This window comes from Anolis sagrei, chromosome Y, assembly GCF_037176765.1.
Source record: "Anolis sagrei isolate rAnoSag1 chromosome Y, rAnoSag1.mat, whole genome shotgun sequence".
In the NCBI taxonomy this organism is placed as follows: Eukaryota; Metazoa; Chordata; class Lepidosauria; order Squamata; family Dactyloidae; genus Anolis; species Anolis sagrei.
In genome coordinates this window covers 64,071,536-64,096,173 of record NC_090035.1, presented here as the reverse complement: position 1 = coordinate 64,096,173, position 24,638 = coordinate 64,071,536, and the positions used below count along the sequence as shown (strand labels likewise).

The window sequence follows — 24,638 nt, the reverse complement described above, 5'->3', positions numbered from 1 at the left end:
TTCTGTTGGTCATGGGTTTTCCCCAATTCTATCATTGGTGGGATTCAGAATGCTCTTTTATTGTAGGTGAACTATAAATCCCTGTAACTACAACTCCCAAATGTCAAGGTCTATTTCCCCCAAACTCCATCTGTGTTCATATTTGGGCATATGGAATATTCAAGCCAAGTTTGGTCCAGATCCATCATTATTTGAGTCCATAGTGTTCTCTGGATGTAGGTGAACTATAACTCCCAAACTCAATGTCAATGCCCACCAAACCCTTCCAGTGTTTTCTGTTGGTCATGGGAGTCCTGTGTGCTAAGTTTGGCCCAATTCCATCATTGGTGTTTAGAATGCTCTTTGATTGTAAGTTAACTATAAATCCCAGCAACTACAACTCCCAAATGACAAAATCAATTTTTTGAGGTCACTCCTTGGGTTAGTAGGCGTCTTGTGGCCAAATTTGGCGGCAATTCGTCCAGTGGATTTTGGGTTATGTTAATCCCACAAACGAACATTACATTTAATTAAATTAAATTAAATTAAAACATTTAAAACAGCATTATAAAATCAATACAATACAAGAACAATAAAAAACATATAGATGCACCCAAAGAGAGGTCACCTGGCACTGAAATGCAAATTTCCTAGTTAGTTACGGTCCATATGGACAAGCTGAGGAAGTGAAGCCTGTGCCGTTTGGATTTTCTGCCTCAAGCATGACATGTTTATGGAAGGTAAAATATTCATCTCAGGGCGCTTCTAGACACACATTTAACCCACTTTAAGTGGGCCTGTCCTCGGCACTCCTGGGCCTACCTGTGGGCCTCTCCCCACCAGGCCCGATGCTCCATTAGACCCGGCCTTTCAGGAAGGCTCAGGTCTAATGGAGTATCAAAGCAATTTGGGACAAAGCAGGGTTTCCTGCATTGCCTTGATTTAATCCTGTTACTGGAGGTGTCGTTTGGTCACCTCCAGTTAAAGTGCGAGGGGACCCAAGAAATGCGCCCTGTCTGGATGGGCCCATCGTGAGATAGAAGCAAGAGAATCACTGAGATATCTGGTAGCCTAGGCCGTTCTTCATAGCTCTCATTTGCTTGCTTGCTTGCTTGTTTTGACATTGATATTATTTTATCTATTAGCCATCCAACACACTTATTGGGAGATGGGGTGGGATATAAATAAAGTGTTGTTGTTATTGTTGTTGTTGTTGTATCCTGCCCTTTTGTCCAAAGATCTCAGGGTGACTATAACAATTGATAATTTACAAAAGTTTTAAAGATTCAAAAACCCTCTTCTATGAGAAATCATGCTGAGTGTAACTCACAAAAATGTATACCAGAATGCATACAAAATTCTATAATGAAACAAATTTCCGTATATACTTGAGTATAAGCCGACCCGAATATAAGCTGAGCACCTAATTGTATCACAAAAAACTGTGGAAATGTACTGACTTGAGTATAAGCTGAGGGTTGGAAATGCCACAGCTACTGGTAAATTTCAAAATAAAAATAGATACCAACATTAATTGAGTCATCAGTAGGTTAAACGTTTTTGAATCTATCCGAACGTATTCTCCCCTATGAACCATCAAGGCTGTTAAGGTCTTCTGGAGGGGCCCTGCTCTCGGTCCCACCACCCTCGCAATCGCGTCTGATGGGGACGAGAGACAGGGCCTTTTTTGTGGTGCCCCCCCCGGCTATGGAACTATCTGCCCCCTCCTTCCTGACCTTCAAGAAGCTAGTGAAATCCTGGCTATGGAACGAGGCATTCCCAGAATGATGGCGGAGACTGACAATTGACTAAAGTTATTGATAACATATGCAGACTGAGTGGTACATGATTTTATCTTGACGAACTGGCTTTTATGTATTTTAGTTTATATGTATTATTGTTGATGTACGATGTTTTAACTTGTATTGTTAGCATTGAATCCTTGTTGTTAGCCAGTCTGAGTCCCTCTATTGAGTAGAGAAGATCGGGATATAAAAGTTTTAAATAAATAAATAAATCTATATAAATAAAAATGTAATGTTCGTTTGTGGGATTAACATAACTCAAAAACTACTAGACAAATTGATACCAAATTTGGACACAATACACTTATCAGGCCAATGAGTGACCATCACTCATAAAATACTGAAAAACACAACAGGAGCGATTAAAAATCCAAAAAATAAAAAAATATTACAATGTATATGCAAAACCATATATATATATATATATATATATATATATATATATATATGAATGCAATGCAAACACACATATATACACATATACACAAATATATACACACATACACCAACACATATACACAGACTGGGCCACAGCAACACGTGGCAGGGGACGGCTAGTATTTACATAAAATTGTAATTTAAGATAAGCCTGCCCAACTCTGATTAAACCATTATTCTAACCTTCTTCAATGTAAATGTACATTGTATACTTCCAATAATAAACAGAGTAAAACAATGGAAATGTAATAATAACAGTAATAATAATACTCTGTTATTATTATTACATTTATTATTTTACTCTATTTTTATTAAATTTGTTATTACGTTCTCTTATTACTATTACTATTACTTTTACTATTACTATTACTATTTTTGGAAGGCTACATTTACATTGAAGAAGGTTAGAATAATGGTTTAATCAGAGTTGGATAGTCGTACCTTAAATTACAGTTTTAGGTAAATATTCAAATGTGCTCAAAAACATTTAACCTACTGATGCCTCAATCAATGTAGTTTTATTGGTATCTATTTTGATTTTGAAATTTACCAGTAGCTGCTGCATTTCCCACTCTCGGCTTATATTCGAGTCAATGCGTTTTCCCAGTTTTTTGTGGTAAAATTAGGTCTCTCGGCTTATATTTGGGTATATACTCAAGTGTATACGCCATACATGGTACATTTTCAGTTTCCTTTTCTTCAACATTATTTGCATATATTTTTAAGGGGCGCATGCTGTTGGGATAACATAAAGACATTATTTTGTAACAAATCATTGTTTATATAGTTCTACTATGTTTACATGGCACTTTACCATAAAATAAGCAGAAATAATTTATCTTTGCCAGAGGTATACAATCTAAAATGTATGCATACATACCTATACCACAGAGGGAAGGAGGAATCACAAATCCAAAGAATACAGGCCTGTAGTGAGGGGGTGGTTTTAGGGGTTCAACCCCCCCCCCCCGAAATGTTTCAGATTTTTTTTTAAAAAAACTGGTTTACTCATTAATTTTAACTGGTTAACCAAATCCCCATGCTAAGTCTATGAGATGCAAAAAATTAAGAGTCCCTCCAGAACTGCAAGCACTATCTCAGGCAAATATTGACAATTTATTCACACTGTCATTACTTGCAGCAATAGCCGATGTAGTGAAGCAACCAAGTTGGGTGTGTGTGTGTTGAATGCTCTAATTAAGGAGGCCAGACTTGGTGGAGGTGGTTGACAGGGGTGGAGCTGCAGGCTATTGAAGGTTGCTCTGCCCCCTGTTGTGCTCTTTGCTTCAGCGTGAGCTAGGAGGCAGGTTTCAACCCCCCCCCCCTGAAATTTTCAACCCTCCCCGAATTTTTTTTCTGCCTACGGCCCTGAAAGAATATATCATAAACTGGAATCACGTAGTGTGAAAGGAACACTTCTGTCTGATCTACCAAGATCAATAGAATCTGAAGTCTTGTTCTGTACTGTTTTGAAAATTGAAACTGTATTTTTTTCATTTTTGAAAAACTCCAGAAATAGTGAATTTTCCTTGGTGTGGCTTCTCCCCACAAATCCTGGTGAGGCTTTCCCAAGTGAAAACTAGAGAGAGCTCCTGTTACCTATCCTTGTTGCATTGTGTAAGAAATCGCATACATATGCCTTATTGTAGCCCGATTAAAAGCTCTGTTTAGGATGATAAAAATGGATCCTTGACAGATGTGGTATTGGGACAGAGGGAGGAAATTATTTGTGTGGTCTGTACTAACTTCCCCTTTTTCTTTTTCTTTCAGAAAATGCAGAGTTGGTACAGTGTAAGTTACTATTTTTCTACTACAGGTCTCTTGTGTCTTGGGACTAGTGATGTCATAGTATTCAGAAATATTGACAAATTTTGAAATGGTTGGAGAGGACATACTTCTCCATTAGTGTTGTGCTGACCACCTTCCTGTATTTACTCAAATCTAATCCACTATCTAATATAATGTGCACCTCAATTTTCAAAACTCTGAAACCAAAAAAAAGGTATTTGCTCCAAAGTGTAATGTGCAGCAGCAAAACGTGTGCACTTTGTAATTTGACCATAACAGTTGCTGCCTGCCTTCTCAGCATTCCTTCTTTAAAAACAAAAGTGTTAGAATACCAAAGGTTCCAGCAATGATAAAGAAATCATGGTAGGCATCTATGCCAGGTATGGGCAAACCCAGGCCCAGGGGCCGGATGCGTCCCCTTGGGCTTTTTTGTTAGGCGTTCCTCTCTCTCAACATCCTGTCCTTCCTGCTGTCTTTCCTTCCTCCTTCCCTCCCTCTTTCTCCTTCCCTTCCACCCTTTTATCCTTCCTTCCTTCCGTCCTCTCTTCCCTTCCTCCTTCCCTCTCTCCCTTGCCCCCCTTCCACCCTTTTGCCCTTCCCTCTCTACCTCTCCTTCCGTCCTTCCTTCCTCCTTTCCTTCCTTCCTTTTTCTTTCCTCGTTCTCTCTTACCTCCCTTCCCTCCCTCTTTCTCCTTCCCTCTATTCCCTTTCACGCTTTTGTCCTTCCTTCCTTCTCTCTTTCCTTCCTCCTTAATTTCTTCCCTTCCCTGCCTTTTTCTCTTTCCATCCTTCCCTTCTCCCCTTTAGCCTTTACCTCTCTCCCTCTTTCGTCCTTCCTTCCTTCCCTTGTGTCTTTCCTTCCTTCTTTTCTCCCTCCTTCCCTCTCTCTTTCTCCTTCCATCCTTCTTTTCCTCCCTTTCGGCCTTCCTTTCTTCTCTTTCCTTCCTCCTTCCCTCCCTCTTTCTCCTTCCCTTCCACCCTTTTATCTTTCCTTCCTTCCTCTCTTCCCTTCTTCCTTCCCTCTCACCCTACCTTCCCTCCCTACCTTCCCTTCCGCCCTTCCCTCTCTCTTCTTCCTTCCTTTCTTCATTTCCTTCCCTTTTCTTTCCTTTGTTCTCTTACCTCCCTCCCCTCCCTCTTTCTCCCTCCCTCTATTCCCTTCCACCCTTTCGTCCTTCCTTTTCTCTTTCCTTCTACCTTACTACCCTCCCTTCCTTTTTCTTTCCATCCTTCCCTTCCCTCTTTAGCCCTTCCCTCTCTTCCTCTTCCATCTGTCCCTTGTGTCTTTCCTCCCTCCCTCCTTCCCTCTCTCCTTCTTTCTCCTTCCATCCTTCTTTTCCTCCCTTTCATTCTTCCTTCTTTCTCTGCTTCCTCCCTCCCTCCCTCCCTCCCTCCCTCCCTCCCTCCCTCCCTTCCTTCCTTCCTTCCACTGCTGGGCAGGTAGTCCTCCTTACAAGGAGTGCTAGCATGTGATCCCCAAGTTAGAAAGTTTGCCCATGCCTGATCTGTGCTGTTGAATGAATCCACTTTAATTGCCTTGGTTCAATGCTGTGGAGCTGTAGTTTTGCAAGGTCTTGAGCCTTCTCTGCCAAAGAATGTTGCTGCCTCACCAAACTATAAATCCCAGGATTGCATAGCATTGAGCCATGGCAATTACATTAGAGATGACATCCCTCAAACTGGAGCTCCAACTGTTCCTGAAGCAGCTTCCACTTGTGCTTTGGCTCAGCTTTAAGATTACCTACCGTATTATGCGAATGTAATGCTCATCCTAAATTTGGCAAGATAATTTAGCCAAAAAATTTGAGCTCGGGAAAATAAGAGTCATTCATTGGCTGCTATCTGCCAAATATACCAGCCCTATATGCTGGGGTGCGGGGATCATTTTCATGATGAGATGGTTGTTGTGTGCCTTTGTTATTATGACTCAAAATCTATCACAGGTCTTTCTTGGCAAGATTTGTTTAGAAGAGGCTGGTCACTCCCTGCCTTTGAGACTAAGAGAATGGATCGTATCTCTGACCTTAATTATGTACCAAAAGGTTCAAAAACAGAATCCTTGTTCCTGGAGAAGGGCAATGGGACTATAACAGCATGTGAGTGGTTATATATATATTTTTTTTTTCATGTCAGGAGCGACTTGGGAAATTGCAATTCGCTTCTGGTGTAAGAGAATTGGCCGTCTGCAAGGATGTTGCCCAGGGGACGCTCGGATGTTTGATGTTTTACCCTCCTTGTGGGGAGCTGGAGCTGACAGAGAGAGCTCATCCACACTCTCCCCAGATTCGAACCACTGACATGTTAGTCAGCAGTCCTGCTGGCACAAGGGTCCAACCCATTGTGCCACCAGGGGCTCCAACTGATGCAAGTGTCTCAATAGGGTGGATTGCAGTCTTTAAAATGCACCCATTTTTCAGGTTTTTTTCTTTTTAAATTAATACCAATATCTCTGAAACATTCTTAAAAATCTCACTATAGAGTGCAAGGTTTGATTGGCCTCACTGACACCTTGTCAACAGCCCTGTTAGGTAGGTCAGTTGGAGAAATTCAAGACTAGCCAAGGTCACCCAGAGCTGAGCAGAAATTTGAACATGAGAGAATTCCCCTTTTATGAGAGGACTGCCTTGGGTCAAATTCCTGAAATGAAGGGCACAACACAAGGGACTGGAAAATAACAAAATCAACCTATGCTTTAAACTAGTCTTAGCTGGTAAGATCTAGCAGAAGTGGGATTACTGGGTAGATCCAGGGCGGTGTATGTGCCTCACTAAATCCAGATTGTCTGTGTGCCTGCTGCCTTGAAGGAAATGGTGATGCACTCTCCAAAATAATTGTAGATTTGGAAGAGACCCCAAGGGCCATTTAGTCCAACCCATTCTCATGCTGGAACACACAATCAAAGCATTTCCGACAGATGACCATCCAATCTCTGCTTAAAAATGTTTACAGTGAAGGAGACTTCACCACACTCCGAAGCAGCATATTTCACTGCCAAACAGCTCTTACCATCAGGAAGTTCTTTCTAATGTTTAGGTGGAATCTTGCGATTTGAATTCATTGTTCTGTGACCCCATCTCCAGAGCAGCTGAAAACAAGCTTGCCCTCTCTTCAACGTGACATCTTTTTACATACTAAAACATGGCTCTTGTGGCTCTTTCCAGCCTCTACTTCTCCAAGCTAAACATACCCAGCTCCCTAAGTTGCTCCTTATTCGGCTTGGTTTCCAAACCTTTGATTGCCTTTCTCTGGACACGTTCTGGCTTGTCCATATCCTTCTTGAATTATTATTCCCAAAACTAGACACAGTCGTATTCCTGGTGAGGTCTGACTAAAGCAGAATAGATTGGGACTATGACTTCCCTCAATCTAGACCAGGGGTCCTCAAACTAAGGCCCGGGGGCCGAATACAGCCCTCCAAGGTCATTTACCCAGCCTTCGCTCAGGGTCAACCTAAGTCTGAAACAACTTGAAAGCACACAATAACAACAACAATCTTATCTCATCAGCCAAAAGCAGGCCCACACTTCCCATTGAAATACTAATAAGTTTATATTTGTTAAAATTGTTCTTCATTTTAGTTATTGTGTTGTTTTTAAGTGTTTTTTGCACTACAAATAAGATATATACAGTGTGCATAGGAATTCATACTTTTTTTTTCAAATTATAATCCGGCCCTCCAACAGTTTGAGGGACTGTGACCTGGCCCTCTGTTTAAAAAGTTGGAGGACCCCTGATCTAGAACGTTTCTCAACCTGGGGATCAGGACCCCTAGAGGGGTCGTGAGAGAGTGTCAGAAGGGTCACCAAAGACCACCAGAAAACAGTATTTTCTGTTGGTCATGAGGGTTCTGTGCAGGAAGATTGGTCTAATTCTATCGTTGGTAGGGTTCAGAATGCTCTTTGTAGGTGAACTAAAACTCACAGCAGCTAAAACTGCAAAATGTTAAGGTCTATTTTCCCCAAACTCTACCAGTGTTGACATTTGGGAGTATTGTGTATTTGTGCCAAATTTGGTCCAGATCCCTCATTGTTTGAGTCCACAGTGCTCTCTGGATGTAGGTGAACTACAACTCCAAAACCCAAGGTCAATGCCCACCAAACCCTTCCAGCATTTCCTGTTGATCATGGGAGTTCTGTGTGCCAATTTGGTTCTGTTCCATCATTGATGGAGTTCAGAATGCTCTTTGATTGTAAGTGAACTATAAATCCCAGGAACTAGAACTCCTAAATGACAAAATTAATCCCGCCCTCAATCCCACCAGTGTTCAAATTTGGGTATATTGGGTATTTGGGCAAAATTTGGTTCAGTGAATGAAAATAGATCCTGCATATCCAATGTTTACATGACGATTCATAACAGTAGCAAAATTAGTTATGAAGTAGCAACAGATATAATTTTATGGTTGGGGATTCACCACAACATGAGGAACTGGATTAAGGGGTTGCAGCATTAGGAAGGCTGAGAAACACTGATCTAGACCAATTGTTCCCAGCTACTTTGACCAGGGACTACTTTGATCAGGGACCACTTTAGGGACCACTCACCAATGTTAGTACCAAAAGGGTTACGAATCAGTTTTTGGTCAACTTTAAATTTGGTTTGGTTATTTGGGGTACTGATTCCTAATGTTCAGGTGGAATTTCCTTTCCTGAAGTTGGAGCTTCCGAGCTGTCTTCAAAGGCAACCCTACGTAGACAGCTTCGAAGCTCCAACTAGACCAACACTCGGCAGTCATGATTTTAACAGGAGCGGAGCGCAGGGAGCATACAACCCCCCTGTTGCGCCAACTCCACTGGCTACCGATTTGCTACCGGGCTCAATTCAAAGTGCTGGCGTTGGCCTTTAAAGCCCTAAATGGTTCCGGCCCAAGCTACCTCTCCGACTGCATCTCTGCCTATGAACCCACCAGGACTTTGAGATCTTCCAGGGAGGCCCTGCTCTCGATCCCGCCTGCTTCTCAAGCTCGGCTGGCGGGGACAAGATATAGGGCCTTCTCGGTGGTGGCTCCTCGGCTGTGGAACGCCCTTCCTACGGACATTAGACTATGCCACCCTTCTCACCCCAAAGGGGACTCAGAGCAGCTTACAAGATATATATATATATATATATATATATATACACACATACAATATATTATATTATTAGCATAGTACAATATCAGTATTATATATTACTATATTGTATTATACCATTATATAGAGTAACTTAAGTTTGTCTTACATTTGCTTTTAATTCCTGCATGTCGGGTATTAATATTATGCCAAGACAGAGTTTAGGGAGTATAGTATCAATTAGGCTTATTTTTTAAAATATTAACTCAAGCCAAGTGGAAGTTTCCTGCCTCTGGACTGGAGGGTTCTGAGCCGTGCCTTGTGCGCATGCGCCTCCCTCCTGGCAAGCGTCCCATCCCGGGCAGGAAGGGGTTAACCGCAGGCCCCCTTTTGTTTCCTGTAAGCGACACCAGGCGCCCTCAGCCAATGGGAGGCGGGGAGCTGGAGCCCGGGAGGGGGGGGGGGGAGGAGGAGGAGGAGGAGGACTCCTTGGCTGGACTCCAGGAGCAAGAAAAGGCAAAGAAGCAACTTTGGGACAACTCCCCCTTGGACTCCTGCAGCCTCTCCCCCTCCCAGCCCTTCCTTCCCACCTCTGCACCTTCTCTCTCTCCTTTCCCCTTTGGGGGCTGATGGATTAACCCCTTCCTGCCTTTCTCTTTGCCCCTTCCCCTTCTGCCCCCCCCCCCTTTTCGCCTCCGATGGGGCCTGCAGCCCTCCTTGGCTTCTCGGCTGGGGCTTAAAAAACCAAGGATTTTGCGCATCAGCGGCGACTCCCGTCTGGACAGAGTAAGAGACACACCTCGCTCTTCTCCTTTGCCTTCTGCTCCTTCTCTGGTTGCATCTACACCGTGGACTTAACGCAGTTTGGCACCGCTTTAGACTCATCACTCTTTGGGAGGCATGGCTCAAGGGGAGGGCGACCCCACCTTTATCACAAGTGAGATTGGCGGGGACGAGGAGCAGGGCCTTCTCGGTGATGGCCCCCCACCTGTGGAATTCACTCCCCGGGGATAATTAGATCTGCAACATTGCTCCTTTCTTTTAGGAAAAAACTAAAAACATGGATCTGGGACCAGGCATTTGGACAAGCGGGCAGATAAAGGAAGAACTTCAATGATGATTAGGAAATGATTAACGGATTGGATCTATGGAACTCTGGAAAACGAAACGCTGATTATAAGAATGACTTTTATATGATGTTTTATATGATGTGTTATGTACTGGTTGTTGACTGTTTAAATTGTGATAACTGTTTTAATTACAATGTATTGTCGAAGGCTTTCATGGCTGGAATCACTCAGTTCTTGTGGGTTTTTTTCAGGCTATATGGCCATGTTTTAGAGGCATTTCTCCTGACGTTTCGCCTGCATCTATGGCAAGCATCCTCAGAGGTAGTGAGGTCTATTGGAACTAGGAAAATGGGTTTATATATCTGTGGAAAGACCAGGGTGCGACAAAGAACACCTAGCTCCAGCAGACAAGAGTTCTTTGTCGCACCCTGGTCTTTCCACAGATATATAAACCCCTTTTTCCCCAGTTCCAGCAGACCTCACCTCTGAGGATGCTTGCCATAGATGCAGGCAAAACGTCAGGAGAAATGCCTCTAGAACATGGCCATATAGCCCGAAAAAACCCACAAGAACTGAGTGTTTTAATTACGTTTTTGTATATTATGTGTAATTTGTATATGCATCAAATTCTGCCTTTCCTGTAAGCCGCCCTGAGTCCCCCTTCGGGGGTTGAGAAGGGCGGGGTAAAAGTACCAGAAATAAATAAATAAAATGATCAAGGATCTGGAGGATCAAGCCCTATGAGGAGCGGCTTAAAAGAGCTGGGCATGTTTAGCCTGCAGAAGAGAAGACTTAGAGAAGACATGATGAGGGCCATATTTATTTATTTCTTATTTACTGTATTTCTATACCATCTTTCTCAGCCCGTAGGCGACTCAAGGCGGCCAACAGGGTAAAATTCAGTGCTTACAATACCATAAATACCTCTGAGGATGCTTGCCATAGATGCAGGCGAAACATCAGGAGAAAAATTGCCTCCAGAACATGGCCATATAGCCCGGAAAAACCTACAACAACACAATACCATAAATACATTTTTTTGTTGTGTCAGGCGTAACTTGGGAAACTGCAAGTCGCTTCTGGTGTGAGAGAATTGGCCGTCTGCAAGGACGTTGCCCAGGGTATGCCCAGATGTTTTGATGTTTTATCAACCTTGTGGGAGGCTTCTCTCATGTCGCCGCATGGAGCTGATAGAGGGAGCTCATCCGCGCTCTCCCAGGATTCAGACCTGCGACCTGTCGGTCCTCAGTCCTGCTGGCATAGGGGTTTAACCCACTGCGTCACCGGGGGCTCCATAAATACAATTAAAAATTCAATTAAAAGCAATTACAATTATTACAATTAAAAATTAATTGTAGTAAATGCAATTAAAAACATAACATATAATAAAAACTAAACAAATCAATAAAACGTTGCAGAACAATGGCTTCAAACTACAAGAAAAGAGATTCCATGTGAACATTAGGAAGAACTTCCTGACTGAGAGTCGTTCAGCAGTGGAACTCTCTGCCCCGGAGTGTGGTGGAGGCTCCTTCTTTGGAAGCTTTTAAACAGAGGCTGGATGGCCATCTGTCAGGGGTGCTTTGAATGCAATTTTCCTGCTTCTTGGCAGGGGGTTGGACTGGATGGCCCATGAGAGCTCTTCCAACTCTATGATTCTAAATATAAATTCATAGTGTCTCTTTGTTAAAAACATTGTCTGGTCTCATATATATAAATATGTGAGAAGATGTCATAGGGAGGAGGGACCAGGCTTGTTTTCTGCAGCCCTGCAAAATATGACACGGAACTTCAGGAAAGGAGATTCCACCTGAACATTAGGAAGAACTTCCTGAGTGAGAGAGCTGTTCAGCAGTGGAACTCTCTGTCCTGGAGTGTGGTAGAGGCATCTTCTTTGGAAGCTTTTAAACAGAGACTAGATGGCCATCTGTTGGGGGTGCTTTGAATGGATTTTCCTGCTTCTTGGCAGGGGGTTGGACTGGATGGCCCATGAAGTCTCTTCTGACTATGATTCTATAAGGGGCTCATTGAAACTACAACAGCCATGATTTCTTAATATTGAGCCGCAGGACAGTTAAAGCGGTGTCAAACTGTGTTCATTCTACAGTATAGATCAGGCATGAGCAAACTTCGCCCCACTGGGTGTTTTGGACTTTCAACTCCCATAATTCCTAACAATTCCTAACAACAGACCTCACAACATCTGAATATGTTTGCCATAGATGCAGGCGAAACGTCAGGAGAGAATGCTTCTAGGACATGGCCATATAACTCGAAAAATCTACAACAACTCGGTGATTCCAGCCATGAAAGCCTTTGACAATACAATTGTGGGAGTTGAAGCTCAAAACACCTGGAGGGCCAAAGGTTCCTGGTATAGATAGATACACCCCTAGACTCATTGATTATCTAATTTGATAATCTGGATTATACTTACTTAGGCAATCACTCGTTGTCCGAGTATGATAGCACTCCAAGTGTAGTGCCTTGGCGGTGGATACATAGGTGACTGTGGAACCTTATTCTTTATCCACGTTATCCTATAGTGAGAACATCAGTTTCCCGGTGGAAGGCGGTCCCGGTCAGGGTTGACTTGACACACCTTCCTCTTGGCACATTTCTCCCTTTTGCCCTCCATTCATGCCTCTTCGAATTCCACAGCACTGCTGGTCACAGCTGACCTCCAGTTAGAGCACTCAAGGGCCAGGCCTTCCTTGTTCTCAGTGTCTATGCCACAGTTTTTAAGGTTAGCTTTAATCCCATTTTTAAATCTCTTTTCCTGCCCACCAACATTCCGTTTTCCATTACTGAGTTGGGAGTATATTAACTGCTTTGGGAGATGGTGACTGGGCATTCAGACAGTGTGGCCGGTCCAGCAGAGTTGAAGGCATAGGAGCATCACTTAAGTGCTGGTGGTCTTTGCTTCTTCCAGCATGCTGACATTTGTCCAACTGTCCTCCCAAGAGATTTTCAGGATTTTTTGGAGGCAACGCTGATGGAATCGTTCCAGGAGTTGCATGTGATGCCCGTAGACAATCCATGTTTCGCAGGCATATAGCAGGGTTGAGAGGACAATGGCTTTATATTCAAGCCCCTTGGTGTCCCTACGGATGTCCTGGTCCTCAAACACTCTCTGCTTCATTTGGAAAAATGCTGCACTCGCAGAGCTCAGGCAGTGTTTTATTTCAGTGTCAATGTTGACTTTTGTGGAGAGGTGGCTGCCAAGGTAGCGGAAATGGTCAACATTTTCTAACATTACACCATTAAGCTTTTTTTTTCGTGTCAGGAGCAACTTGTGTTAGAGAATGTAAGGACGTTGCCCAGGGCATGCCCAGATGTTTTGATGTTTTACCATTCTTGTGGAAGGCTTCTCTCATGTCCCAGCTTGGGGAGCTGGAGCTGACAGAGGGAGCTCATCTGCACTCTCCCCAGATTCGAACCTGTGACCTGTCGGTCTTCAGTCCTGTTGGCACAAGGGTTTAACCCATTGCGCCACCGTGGCTCCCAATAATACCATTAAGCTATATTTATGGCATTGCAGAGGAATTGGCTGGTGACTGCTGGAAGACACTTTGGTTTTCTCAGTGTTCAATGAGAGGCTGAGGTTCTCGTATGCTTCAGCAAAGGTGTTTAGAGTCGTTTGTGGGTCTTCTTCTGAATGCACACAGATTACATTATTATCAGCATATTGGAGATGTTGTTATGACCTTGTTTTTGGCTTTCAGTCTGCTGAGGTTAAATAACTTGCTGTTTGCCCAATAGAAGCTTCCCATCAACAAGATGAAGTATCATAGCATAGCACAGCATAGCATTATCTGGATTATATAGCAGTGTAGATCCAGCCTTAATTTGCTTTTAATTACTGTATTTCAGTATTAATATCAAGCCGATACAGATTCAGTGTATCTCGGAGTGCATCATTGTAGAATTAATGCCCTTGGGGTTATGGAATGAATGCCCAAGAATAGAGAGCCTACCAACTTCTGAGTCATCTGTGCAACAAGGGCACATCTATTCCGATAGAATGAATGCAGTTTAACCCCACTTGAACTGTCACGGCTCTCCGCTGTGGAATCCTGAGATTTGTATTTTGGTGAGACACCAGCATTATTTGGGAAAGAAGGCTCGAGGCCTTGTAAAACTACAAATCCTGAGATTCTATAGTGGGGTCAAGCTGCATCAGTTTTACAGTGTATTTATTATTATTATTATTATTTAGAGGTAGTCTAATACATCGAATACAGGTATGTTGTTCCCCCAAACAGATTCATTGCAATATTCTATCAAATCTTTTCCCCTCCTGCCCCCCACCCATGAAACCACCACTCATGACTCCCGGCACTGCTCACTGTGAGTCCCATATCTAATGAAATCTACCCTTATATCCACTTTAGTAAATTCCCCTTGAAGCTGTTTTAGAGTCCACATTTGTCTTCTTTTCCATGTATTCAAATGCCAGTCTCCATTATTAACAACTCATTATTTCCTCTCTGGATACCCTTAGATAGCTTGGCTATTTGAATATATTCCAATTACTTTCCCCTCAAATCCTCTTGAGATAGTTCTTTTTTCACCTTTTCATGATTTTGCTATTGTCAGTCTAGCTGCAACAAAACTATATTGATAAATGTCCTCTTCTCCTTTGCTAATTCTCTCTCTAAATATTCCTAAAAAGCACTTTTCTGGATTTTTCTTAACTTTCTTAGTATTTATTTATTTGCGATATTTATAGCCTGTCTTTCTCAGCCATATGTCAACTCAAGGCGGGTTACAGACTGGCACAATTCCATGCCATACATTCACAAAAGAGCAATTAAAAACAATCAACATAACAATATAAAAACGTATATAAAAGACAATAAAACATGTAATCTCCGGTGTCATCCTGTTAAAATTGATTTCCAGTAACATCATCTAGCCAATCTGAGGTCATCATTTATAGTTTCATGTTATCTATTCTACTGTATTCTCAAAAGCTTGCTCCAAGAGCCAAGTTTTCACCTTCTTTCAGAAAGTCAGGAGGGAGGGGGCTGATCTAATATCCCTGGGGAGGAGTTCCATAGCTGGGGGGCCACCACTGAGAAGGCCCTGTCCTTTGTCCCTGGCAATCGCGCTTGTGATGTGGGCAGGATCGAGAGCAGGGCCTCCCCAGATGATCTTAAGCTCCTAGATGGTTCATAGGAAGAGATACGTTCGGACAGGTAAGCTGGGCCGGAACTGTTTAGGGCTTTATAGGCTAAAGCCAGCAGTTTGAATTGTGCCCGGTAGCAAATTGGCATCCAGTGGAGTGGCACAACAAAGGAGTTGTGTGCTCTCTGAGCGCCACTCCTGTTAGTAACCTGGCCGCCGCCTGTGGGACCATTTGACGCTTCCGAACAGTCTTCAAAGGCAACCCCACGTAGAGCACATTGCAGTAGTCTATGCAGGATGTAACCAGAGTATGGACCACCATGGCCAAGTCAGACTTCCTAAGGTAGTAATCTTTTTGTTTGTTTCCGATGTCCATAGACACCACCTAGGCCATGTGGCCAGCATGACTGCATGGAGAGCTGTTCCCTTCCCACAGAGGTGGTACCTATTGATGTCCTCACATTTGCATGTCTAGGTTGGCAGAAGCTGGGGCTAACAGCTTCTGCAGACCCTGCTCCCTGGATTCAAACCACCAACCTTTTGGTCAGCAAGTTCAGCACAGCGGTTTAACCTACTGCGTCACCGGGGGGGGGGGGGGGGGGAGCTCCATATTTATATACAATACATAAGGCCCCTAGAACCATAAGTAATGAAAAAAATCACTGTTAATAATTTTCGAATTACGCCCCTTAAAAATAAAATTGCCCTCATGTGATGCATGTGCTCCATGTTGGGAACCAGGGATCTAGAAGTATCCTTGACCTCTTTTCTTGCTTTAATCTTGGTACACAAACTCCCTCTGCCTATCTGTAGTAGAGACAATATACAGTATTAGGTATGGAAAAACACAAGTTCAACATGCCACTCTGGACACATTGGGCTTGTTCTCTGAGGCCCTATTTACACTGCCATATACAACCTTGATTATCTGCTTTGAATTAGATTATATGACAACGTAGACTTATATAATCCATGTCAAAACTGATAATCTGGATTATCTGCTTTGATAATCTGGATTATATGGGTGTGTAGATCCAGCCTCAGAATAACCCACATAGGGTTGTTGTAAGGCAAAAGTAGTGGCTCATGTTGATGCTGCTGGTAATAATAACAATGTTGATGTTGACATTGATGTTGATGATGATCATGTAAGGCAATGGCAAACCTCTTCTGAACACATCTGCCCAAGAAAATCCTGTGATAAGTCCACTTGATATTCACTATTGGTCAGAAACAACTTGAAGGCACACAACAACAAAAAATATTTCTGAAAAATTCTGGGTTTTTTTGCAGGATTATTTGGTTATATTTTAGTTGCTTCTTTGGATGGCAACTTCCAAAAATGGGAGCTTCAATCCAAAACCTAATTTTCTATACTCTGCCTCACACCTTAAGATGTCCCAAACACACAATAACTGTTTCCTCCCCCACCCGTCCCATAGCTCCCAGTTCCCCGAATGGTAGTGGAAGTGCGCAAACATTGCATTGGGAATGGGTTTGGGGCAGTAATTATTGTGGCAATGTGAGGGTGAGACACTAAAGAAAGCAGCTCCCATCTAGAAGAGCTTGGTTTTTGTTGACAGATGTTGAGCCCTACCTACAAGCAACGCAATGAGGATTTCCGCAGGATCTTCAAGGGTCTGCCTGAAGCTGAACGGCTCCTTGTAGGTAAGAGAATGGGGAAGCTGGGTTCAGACCCTGCTCTACTATTAGACATGGTGAAGTTTGAGATATCATAAAAGTGCAGAAAATTGTCAGTTATTTAACTGGTTATTAAATTCTGTGTACTATATGAGAAAATATGTTTGTGGGATCTTGGTTGGATATGGGTGCCACACACTTTAAAACTTTTTGGGCTGGGGGATTGCTGTTTGATGCTCTGCTTGAGAAAACAAGAAGCATTGAGCCATGGCTTTGGCTGGACCAGATGGATGGATTTGATTACTGTGGTTGAATGGGTGTATGAAACACCTTTCAGGTGAGTTGCCAAAAGAAAGTGGATTCGTGTGGTGAGGACTTTAAAAATGTATTTATAGGTATAGATCAAACAATAGACTGAATGAGTCATACGTTCTGGAAGATCCGCTGAAATATCTGCTGGTTTTTACAAAAGCATCCTGCTGGTTTCTCATTTCCAGGCACCAAAGACACAATTCTGTATTTGCCTACAAAAACAAAAACAAAACACTCTCTCATATGATGGGAGTATAGTAAGAAGGAGACTGTTAGGTGATAGAGTAGCCAGGCAGGTTGATACAGTTATTTTAGGACATGGCTTAGAAACCTGTGGGCCTGCATGTTGAACTACAACTCCCATCATGGCTCACCACTGGCCAGACTGGCTATGACAATAGCTGGAGGCCAAAATATACAAATTAATCTATATCAGGAAAAAATACCCAGGGAGCATAAAGCATATAATATTCAGTGTATACTTCAGTGTGATTCAATGTATTCACATAGAGTGAAATGAAAAGGAGCAACTTCTCTCAAACATAATACATGTAATACAGTCATATAAAGTAAATTATAAAGGAGCAACTGCTCTCAAACATACAGTTGTAAGATCCCAATATATACACGTTTCTGGGATGGTGTATAGTAGTATAGCCATATTAGTATGGATAACTGGCTTGGAAAATTCTGGGATAGTGTATACTAATAGCTGGAGGCCCACAGGTTTTCTCATATGCGAAGAACACCTGGATGAATATTGTTGTAAAGAGAAATTGCATTGGGAGGGTACTGAAGCCATTAGTCATGGGCCCGGTTACCGATTCATCCGTTTAATTTGTGTTTTTGTATCATTTTGTTCATTCGGAAGGCATGAAACAGTACACCCTTCTCTGGTTTGGAAATATCAGTGAAACCAAAGCAAAGTGGGAACATTAACGGTTCATTTGGCTGATTTTCGGCACTCGGTTGTAGGCCTTGGCTGGTGCGGGCGATTTGGGCCTGCTCGCCACACATGCACTGTCTTTCCAAGGAGAATGCATGTGTGGTGAGCAGGCTCAAAGCGCCAACACCTACCAGGGTCTGCCACCAATTGCTGGGTGCTAACCCTAAAACTGAGAGGAAGGGGAGTGTGGGATGCCCACCCATTGTCGTCAATGGGTGGAAACTATTCATTTTTTTTGACCTTGGACAAAAAAGCTCATTTGGAAGTGGGAAGTGTACCCATTTTCGGGAGAGGTGCTTGGAAACTAAAACAGGGCCTTACAAGTGAAACAAACAGAAACACATTGAGATTCTATACAAATGCATAATACTAGTAGCTATAAAAAATACAGAAGCTTTCTCATGGAAAGAACACCTGGATAAATGTTGTATAGTAGTATTTATTATTTATCCCCCATCCTTCTTGACCTCCGAGAAGGGGCTCAGGGCGGCTTCCAACAGACAACAATTCAATGCCGACACAATATAAAACACATAATAAATACAGCCAAATACATAAAAGTAATTAAAATAGTCATAAATATACATTTAGACAGTTCACCAGGTTAGAATTGTCATCCAAATCTCTCCGAATTGTGGTCAATAAAAATTTATCTTCACCAGTAAAATCAGTCTATTCTGCAAACGCTTGATCCCATAGCCAGGATTTAAGTTGCTTGGTACAAAGTCTCTAGAGGACCTTTAAACTGACATAGAATCAACATTAACAAAAAGCTAATGTTGGCTCTATGTCAGTTTAAAGACCTTTGCCCCAAATAATCAAATTTTGTTTGAGTTGGGAGTCTGATGCAGCTTCTATCCCAGTGTTTTTCCCAAATGAACTAGGGACCTAGAAAAGATCATAATGTTTGGTAAGGTGGCAAAAGAGGAAGACCACATTCCAGGTGGATAGACTCAGTCAAGAAAGCCAGAGCTCTAAGTCTGCAAAATCTGAGCAAGATTGTTAGTGACTTGGAAGTCTCTGAATTCATTAGCTTCTCATAAATCGAAGTGGATTTGATGGCAGTTAATAACAAACGCCACCTTGAAATCAGGCAGCATATGTTGGAATTCAACCCCACACTGCCTGAGTCTCAAGTCCACAACAAGAAGTTAGTTAGTATTAGAATAGTCTGGAGGTTTCCCTTCCCCCATGTCTCCTGTATGACAGTTGGGAATTTATGTATTTCTTCTCACCTCTCTGTTTCGGCTCTCATTCTGATTGGTTGTGTAGAATGGGATATTTTTCTATGGCAAGCCTTTTTAAATCTGAGTATGTGCTGTGTGCTTTGAAATCTCTCTCTGCGTGTGTGTCAAAGAGATGTAGTGATTGCTGTTTTTTCCTTCTCTTTGAAATCTTAAAAGAGAATTAGACAAGCTCGGACGCAGTTCTTGATTATTAAGAAATTCGGTTATTTCTTATTATTGTAAAGAAACCTTTTGTGATTTTTAAAAGATTGAATTTTGCATGTTTGCCTCCTAAGCTCTGGATTCTTTACAGCCACATCATGCGGCACTTCATGCTTTGCTCGCTAATGAGGTGATGCTCAACTTCTGTATCCTGTTTGTTTTTGGATGCTCTTCTATATTTTTAGTATATGCATTAAAATGTTAATTATAGTAGTAGCTTTGCTGTTGATACTGGTATTGATGCTGCTTTTGATGAATATAAATAATGAAAAAGTAGACAGTCACAACGTTACCCAGCACTTGGCAACTATTGCATATAACTCTCACAACTAGAGGCCCGGTCCTGATACAATCCTCTTACAGTCCATCTCTCCCTTAACGTGCAACTCAGCCTGCATCCATCACTGACTCTTCCTTGCTCTCAGCCTCTGACATGTGTCCTCTTCTCAGATTACTCCTGTGCGTTGCAGCGTGACATCTTGCTTCAAGGGCGACTCTATCTGTCAGAGAACTGGATCTGCTTTTATAGCAACATCTTCCGATGGGAAACCACAGTGAGTGTCTTAACAAAGGGCAGAAATCTGGGGGAAAAAACCTTTCCCCCTTGTAGCCAGTCACTGACCTCTGTGCTATCTTCCCGCAATAGATCTCCATTCAGCTCAAAGAGGTGACATGCTTAAAGAAAGAGAAGACAGCCAAGCTGATCCCCAACGCAATCCAGATTTGCACAGAGACTGAAAAGGTGAGGTTGTAAGCATACCCTGTGGGTGCCTTTAGTAGTTTCAAATTCTTCCTGTGACCAAGTTATAGATTTGGCTTGCTTATTGTACAGGTAAAGGTTTCCCCTTGACATTAAGTCTAGTTGTGTCCAACTCTGGAGGGTGGTGTTCAGCTCTATTTCTAAGCCAAGGAGCCGGTATTGTCCATAGACACCTACAAGGTCATGTGGTCAGCATGACTGCATGGAGTGCCATTACCTTCCCGCTGGAGTGGTACCTATTGATCTACTGACATTTGCATGTTTCCGAACTGCTAGGTTGTCAGAAGCTGTGGCTAACAGCGGGAGCTCACCCTGCTCCCCGGATTCGAACCACCAACCTTTCAGTCAACAAGTTTAGCAGCTCAGCGGTTTACCCGCTGCACCACCAGGGGGCCCCTTGCTTATTGTATGTTTGGATTTTACCTCTAAACATTCTACCCGTAACTGTTTTACATATGCCTGAATATAAAACAGTTCTGAATTCACTGCATTTCATATATTTTTCTGCCCACACATGCCATATCTTAGCCTTCCTATATATATCATATGACACTTCCCATTATATCTCACAGTTGATTATGGTGGTTTGAGCTGAAGGGGGTCTAGTTGAAAACCATTCCTTTCTGGATGACAAGTCCTAGAATTTCCCAAGCACTTTTGAAGAATTTTAAAGAACTGTTCTGCAGCGTATTTACTGCATTGTATTCTTTTCATTCTTTCTCTTTTTCCTCTCCCATATGAGCCATTTGGAAAGATTGTGCTGTGGCTCATCATAAACTGCATAAATTTCTTAGTTTTGCTAATGGCGTGGGTCTGCAAACTTACCAGTTTGCTAAATATCTGGGAAGCCACAAACACAGGTGCATTTGTGTAGTTATTTACACCTTATATCCTACATGTACGGTAAAGGTAAAGTTTCCCCCTGACATTAAGTCTAGTCATGTCCAACTCCGGGAAGTGGTGCTCATCTCCATTTCTAACTTGAAGAGCCAGCATTGTCCGTAGACACCTCCAAGGTCATGTGGCCAGCATGACTGCATGGAGAGCTGCTACCATCCTGCAGAAGCAATACCTATTGATCTACTCACATTTGCATGTTTTCAAACTGCTAGGTTGGCAGAAGCTGGGCCTAACAACGGGAGCTCATCCCGCTCCCCGGATTCGGACTGCTAACCTTTTGGTCAGCATGTTCAGCAGCTCAGCAGTTTAACCCGCTGCGCCACCAGGTGGTCCCTATGCTACATATATTGATACTCAATACAGTGGCAGTACAGTACTCAGGGAAGGGTCACATGAGCTCCCCTCCATTTCTATCTTTTTTATTGCCTACAGTACCTTCCCAGTGCAGTTCCTCTTTCAAACAAGTCTCACATGGAGCATTGGTCTTGTTTTCAAACTGAATCATGCTCCTGGAAATGCAGCTTTTTTAAAGAAAGAAATTGGATGGGGTGGGGTGGAGTTTGTTGCCAAGTAAGGAGCCAGTATCCCTGTGTATGCAAAGCCAATGCTGTACTACAAAGTTATGACCCCTGCCTTTAAAACCAAAATTTTTCTCCTGTCTGATATCCTGCTCTGTCTCCTTCATGTCATTATACTGTCTGGCTCTGGACTGCAGCGATTACAGAATTCTTTCCAATATGACTAATGGACATTGATCATTACATAGCTGTGCATGGCTGCTTATGTTAAATTGGGCGAGGAAGAACACAGTGAATGGAGCAGAGGGAGCAGCCAGCGAAATGCCTTTCCTCTCCTCCTTCCTCAGGTCAGGGAGCCTCACAAGTCAGATCACCTCCACAGATCTGTTCCCAATTGCATCCCCATACCCTCTACTGTGCTTACAGCAAACATTGAAGCACAGGGACACAGTGTGCAAGACTAAATGTTCTGTTAACTGCCAGAGAGATTCACAGATAATAACAGAGATGAATATGAGCTTTGCCCCGTACCAAGGTTACTGACTTCTAACCCGCTCCATTCCTACTTTTCCTGATTTCTTTGCTTCAGCCTGTTCCTCAGCTGACGTTCTTTCGGGTCAGAGATTTATCTCTGCAGAGGGTGTGTCTAATCTCTACTGGGCTGAGTCCGATCTGCTGACCCAGCCAGAGGTGCAATATCCCATAAAGAGGAAGCACATGGAGCCAGGGGGGAACAGAGCATGACCTGTCCCCTAAGGGCACATACTGTATATACTCAAGTATAAGCCGACCTGAATATAAGCCGAAGCACCTAATTTTACCGCAAAAACTGGGAAAATGTATTGACTTGAGTATAAACCGAGGATGAGAAATGCAGTAGCTGCTGGTAAATTTCAAAATAAAAACAGATACCAATAAAATTATGTTAATTGAGGCATCAGTAGGTTTAATGTTTTGAATATTTACATAAACTGTAATTTAAGATTAAACCATTATTCTAACCTTCTTCAATGCAAATGTGCTTACGTATCCTTCCAGTAATAATAGAGTAAATAAATGTAATAAAAATAATAATAGAGTCAAATAATGGAAATGTAATAATAACAGTAATGATAGAGTAAAATAATAAATGCAATAATAATAACAGTAAAAATAAATGTAATAATAGTAATAATAGAGTAAAATAATGTAACTGTAATATTAACAATAATAGAAGAAGTCACAGGGAGGGGGGAGTAAGCTTAGACTCGGACGCGGAACAATGGCTTCAAACTACAAGAAAGGAGATTCCATCTGAACATGAGGAAGAACTTCCTGACTGTGAGAGCCATTCAGCAGTGGAACTCTCTGCCCCGGTGTGTGGTGGAGGCTCCTTCTTTGGAGGTTTTTAAACAGAGGCTAGATGGCCATCTGTCAGGGGTGCTTTCAATGCGATATTCCTGCTTCTTGACAGGGGGTTGGACTGGATGGCCCATGAGGTCTCTTCCAACTCTGTGATTCTATGATTCTAATAACAGAGTAAAATAATAAGTATAATAATAACAATAATAGAGTAAAATAATGTAAATGTAATAATACTAATAATAAATACAGTAAAATAATAAATGTAATAATAATAATAATAATAATAATAATAATAATAATAAAGTAAAATAATAAATAGCTTTGACTCGAGTATAAGCTGAGGGGGGCTTTTTCAGCCTAAAAAAGGGCTGAGAAACCCAACTCATACTTGAATATATACGATACTTGGAATTTGTTTATGTGGAATAATATAAACCTTCAGAGTACTTAATCAACCAATGTACTTGCTGTGAGAGTGATTCAAGAACGGTTGACAGATCCCGCTCCCTTCTGTCACTTTTCTGCATGCTTTTTGTAGATACCAGGATTGTCTGCTTTGTTTGCATCTGTTGATGCACAGTCACTGGGATGTAGCCATAGCACTTTGTAATTAATCAGATCTTGCTGGACTTAAAGGTGGGCTGAGATAAAACGGTTCCCATTACTCAGCTGCCCCTTCTTCCCAGTGTTGCATGTTAATTCAATAGGCAGGGCACTAAAGTCATACTGTAATGCCTTTGGGGACAGTAAATAAGAGTATAGTGTCTAGATCCAGGGAAGTCATGCTACCCCTCTATTCTATCTTGATCAGACCACACCTGAAATCACACTGTGTCCAATTCTGGGCACCGTAATTAAAAGGAGATGTTGACAAACTGGAATGTGTCCAGAGGAGGGTGATTAAAATGATCAAAGGTCTGGAGAACAAACCCTATGAGGAGCTGCTGAAAGAGCTGGGCATGCTTATCCTGTAAAAGAGAAGGCTAAGAGGAGATATGATCACCATGGATAAATATGTGAGTGGAAATCAAAGGGAGGAGGGAGGGAGCACGCTTGTTTTCTGCTGCCCTGGAGACTAGGACACAAAACGTTGGCTTCAAACTACAAGAAAGGAGATTCCACCTGAACTTGAGGAAGAACTTATTAACGGTGAAAACTGTTCAGCAGTGGAACTCTCTGCCCCGGAGTGTGGTGGAGGCTCCTGGTTTGGAGGTCTTTAAGCAGAGGCTGGATGGCCATCTGTCGGGGGTGCTTTGAATGTGATTTTCCTGCTTCTTGGCAGGGGGTTGAACTATATGGCCCACTTAGGCCTCTTCCAACTCTATGATTCTATGATTCGTCCCCTGTCCCCCAATTAGAATGATTCTTCCTATTTTCAGCTGGAATTATCCACTTGATTTACGTGATGCTTTATGTATTTTTAGAGACATGCCCCAAAACGAGAAGCCTTTTTTATAAACCGCTTTATTTTCATTCATTTTTTTCATAATTATTTGCGAATATTCAAG

At 42.4% G+C, this 24,638-nt stretch overlaps 1 protein-coding gene across 2 annotated transcripts in view; it reads left to right on the top strand.

Moving 5' to 3' along the window:
- LOC137095059 (protein Aster-A-like) overlaps window positions 1-24,638 on the top strand; it is a 94,086-nt gene that overhangs the window by 42,291 nt on the left and 27,157 nt on the right. For both annotated transcript variants that reach the window (XM_067461255.1, XM_067461256.1), the window contains exons 4-7: window positions 3,993-4,013; window positions 16,845-16,929; window positions 20,059-20,162; window positions 20,255-20,350. In XM_067461255.1, coding sequence (XP_067317356.1) covers window positions 3,993-4,013; window positions 16,845-16,929; window positions 20,059-20,162; window positions 20,255-20,350 — 306 coding nt within the window. The remainder of the gene's footprint in view (window positions 1-3,992; window positions 4,014-16,844; window positions 16,930-20,058; window positions 20,163-20,254; window positions 20,351-24,638) is intronic.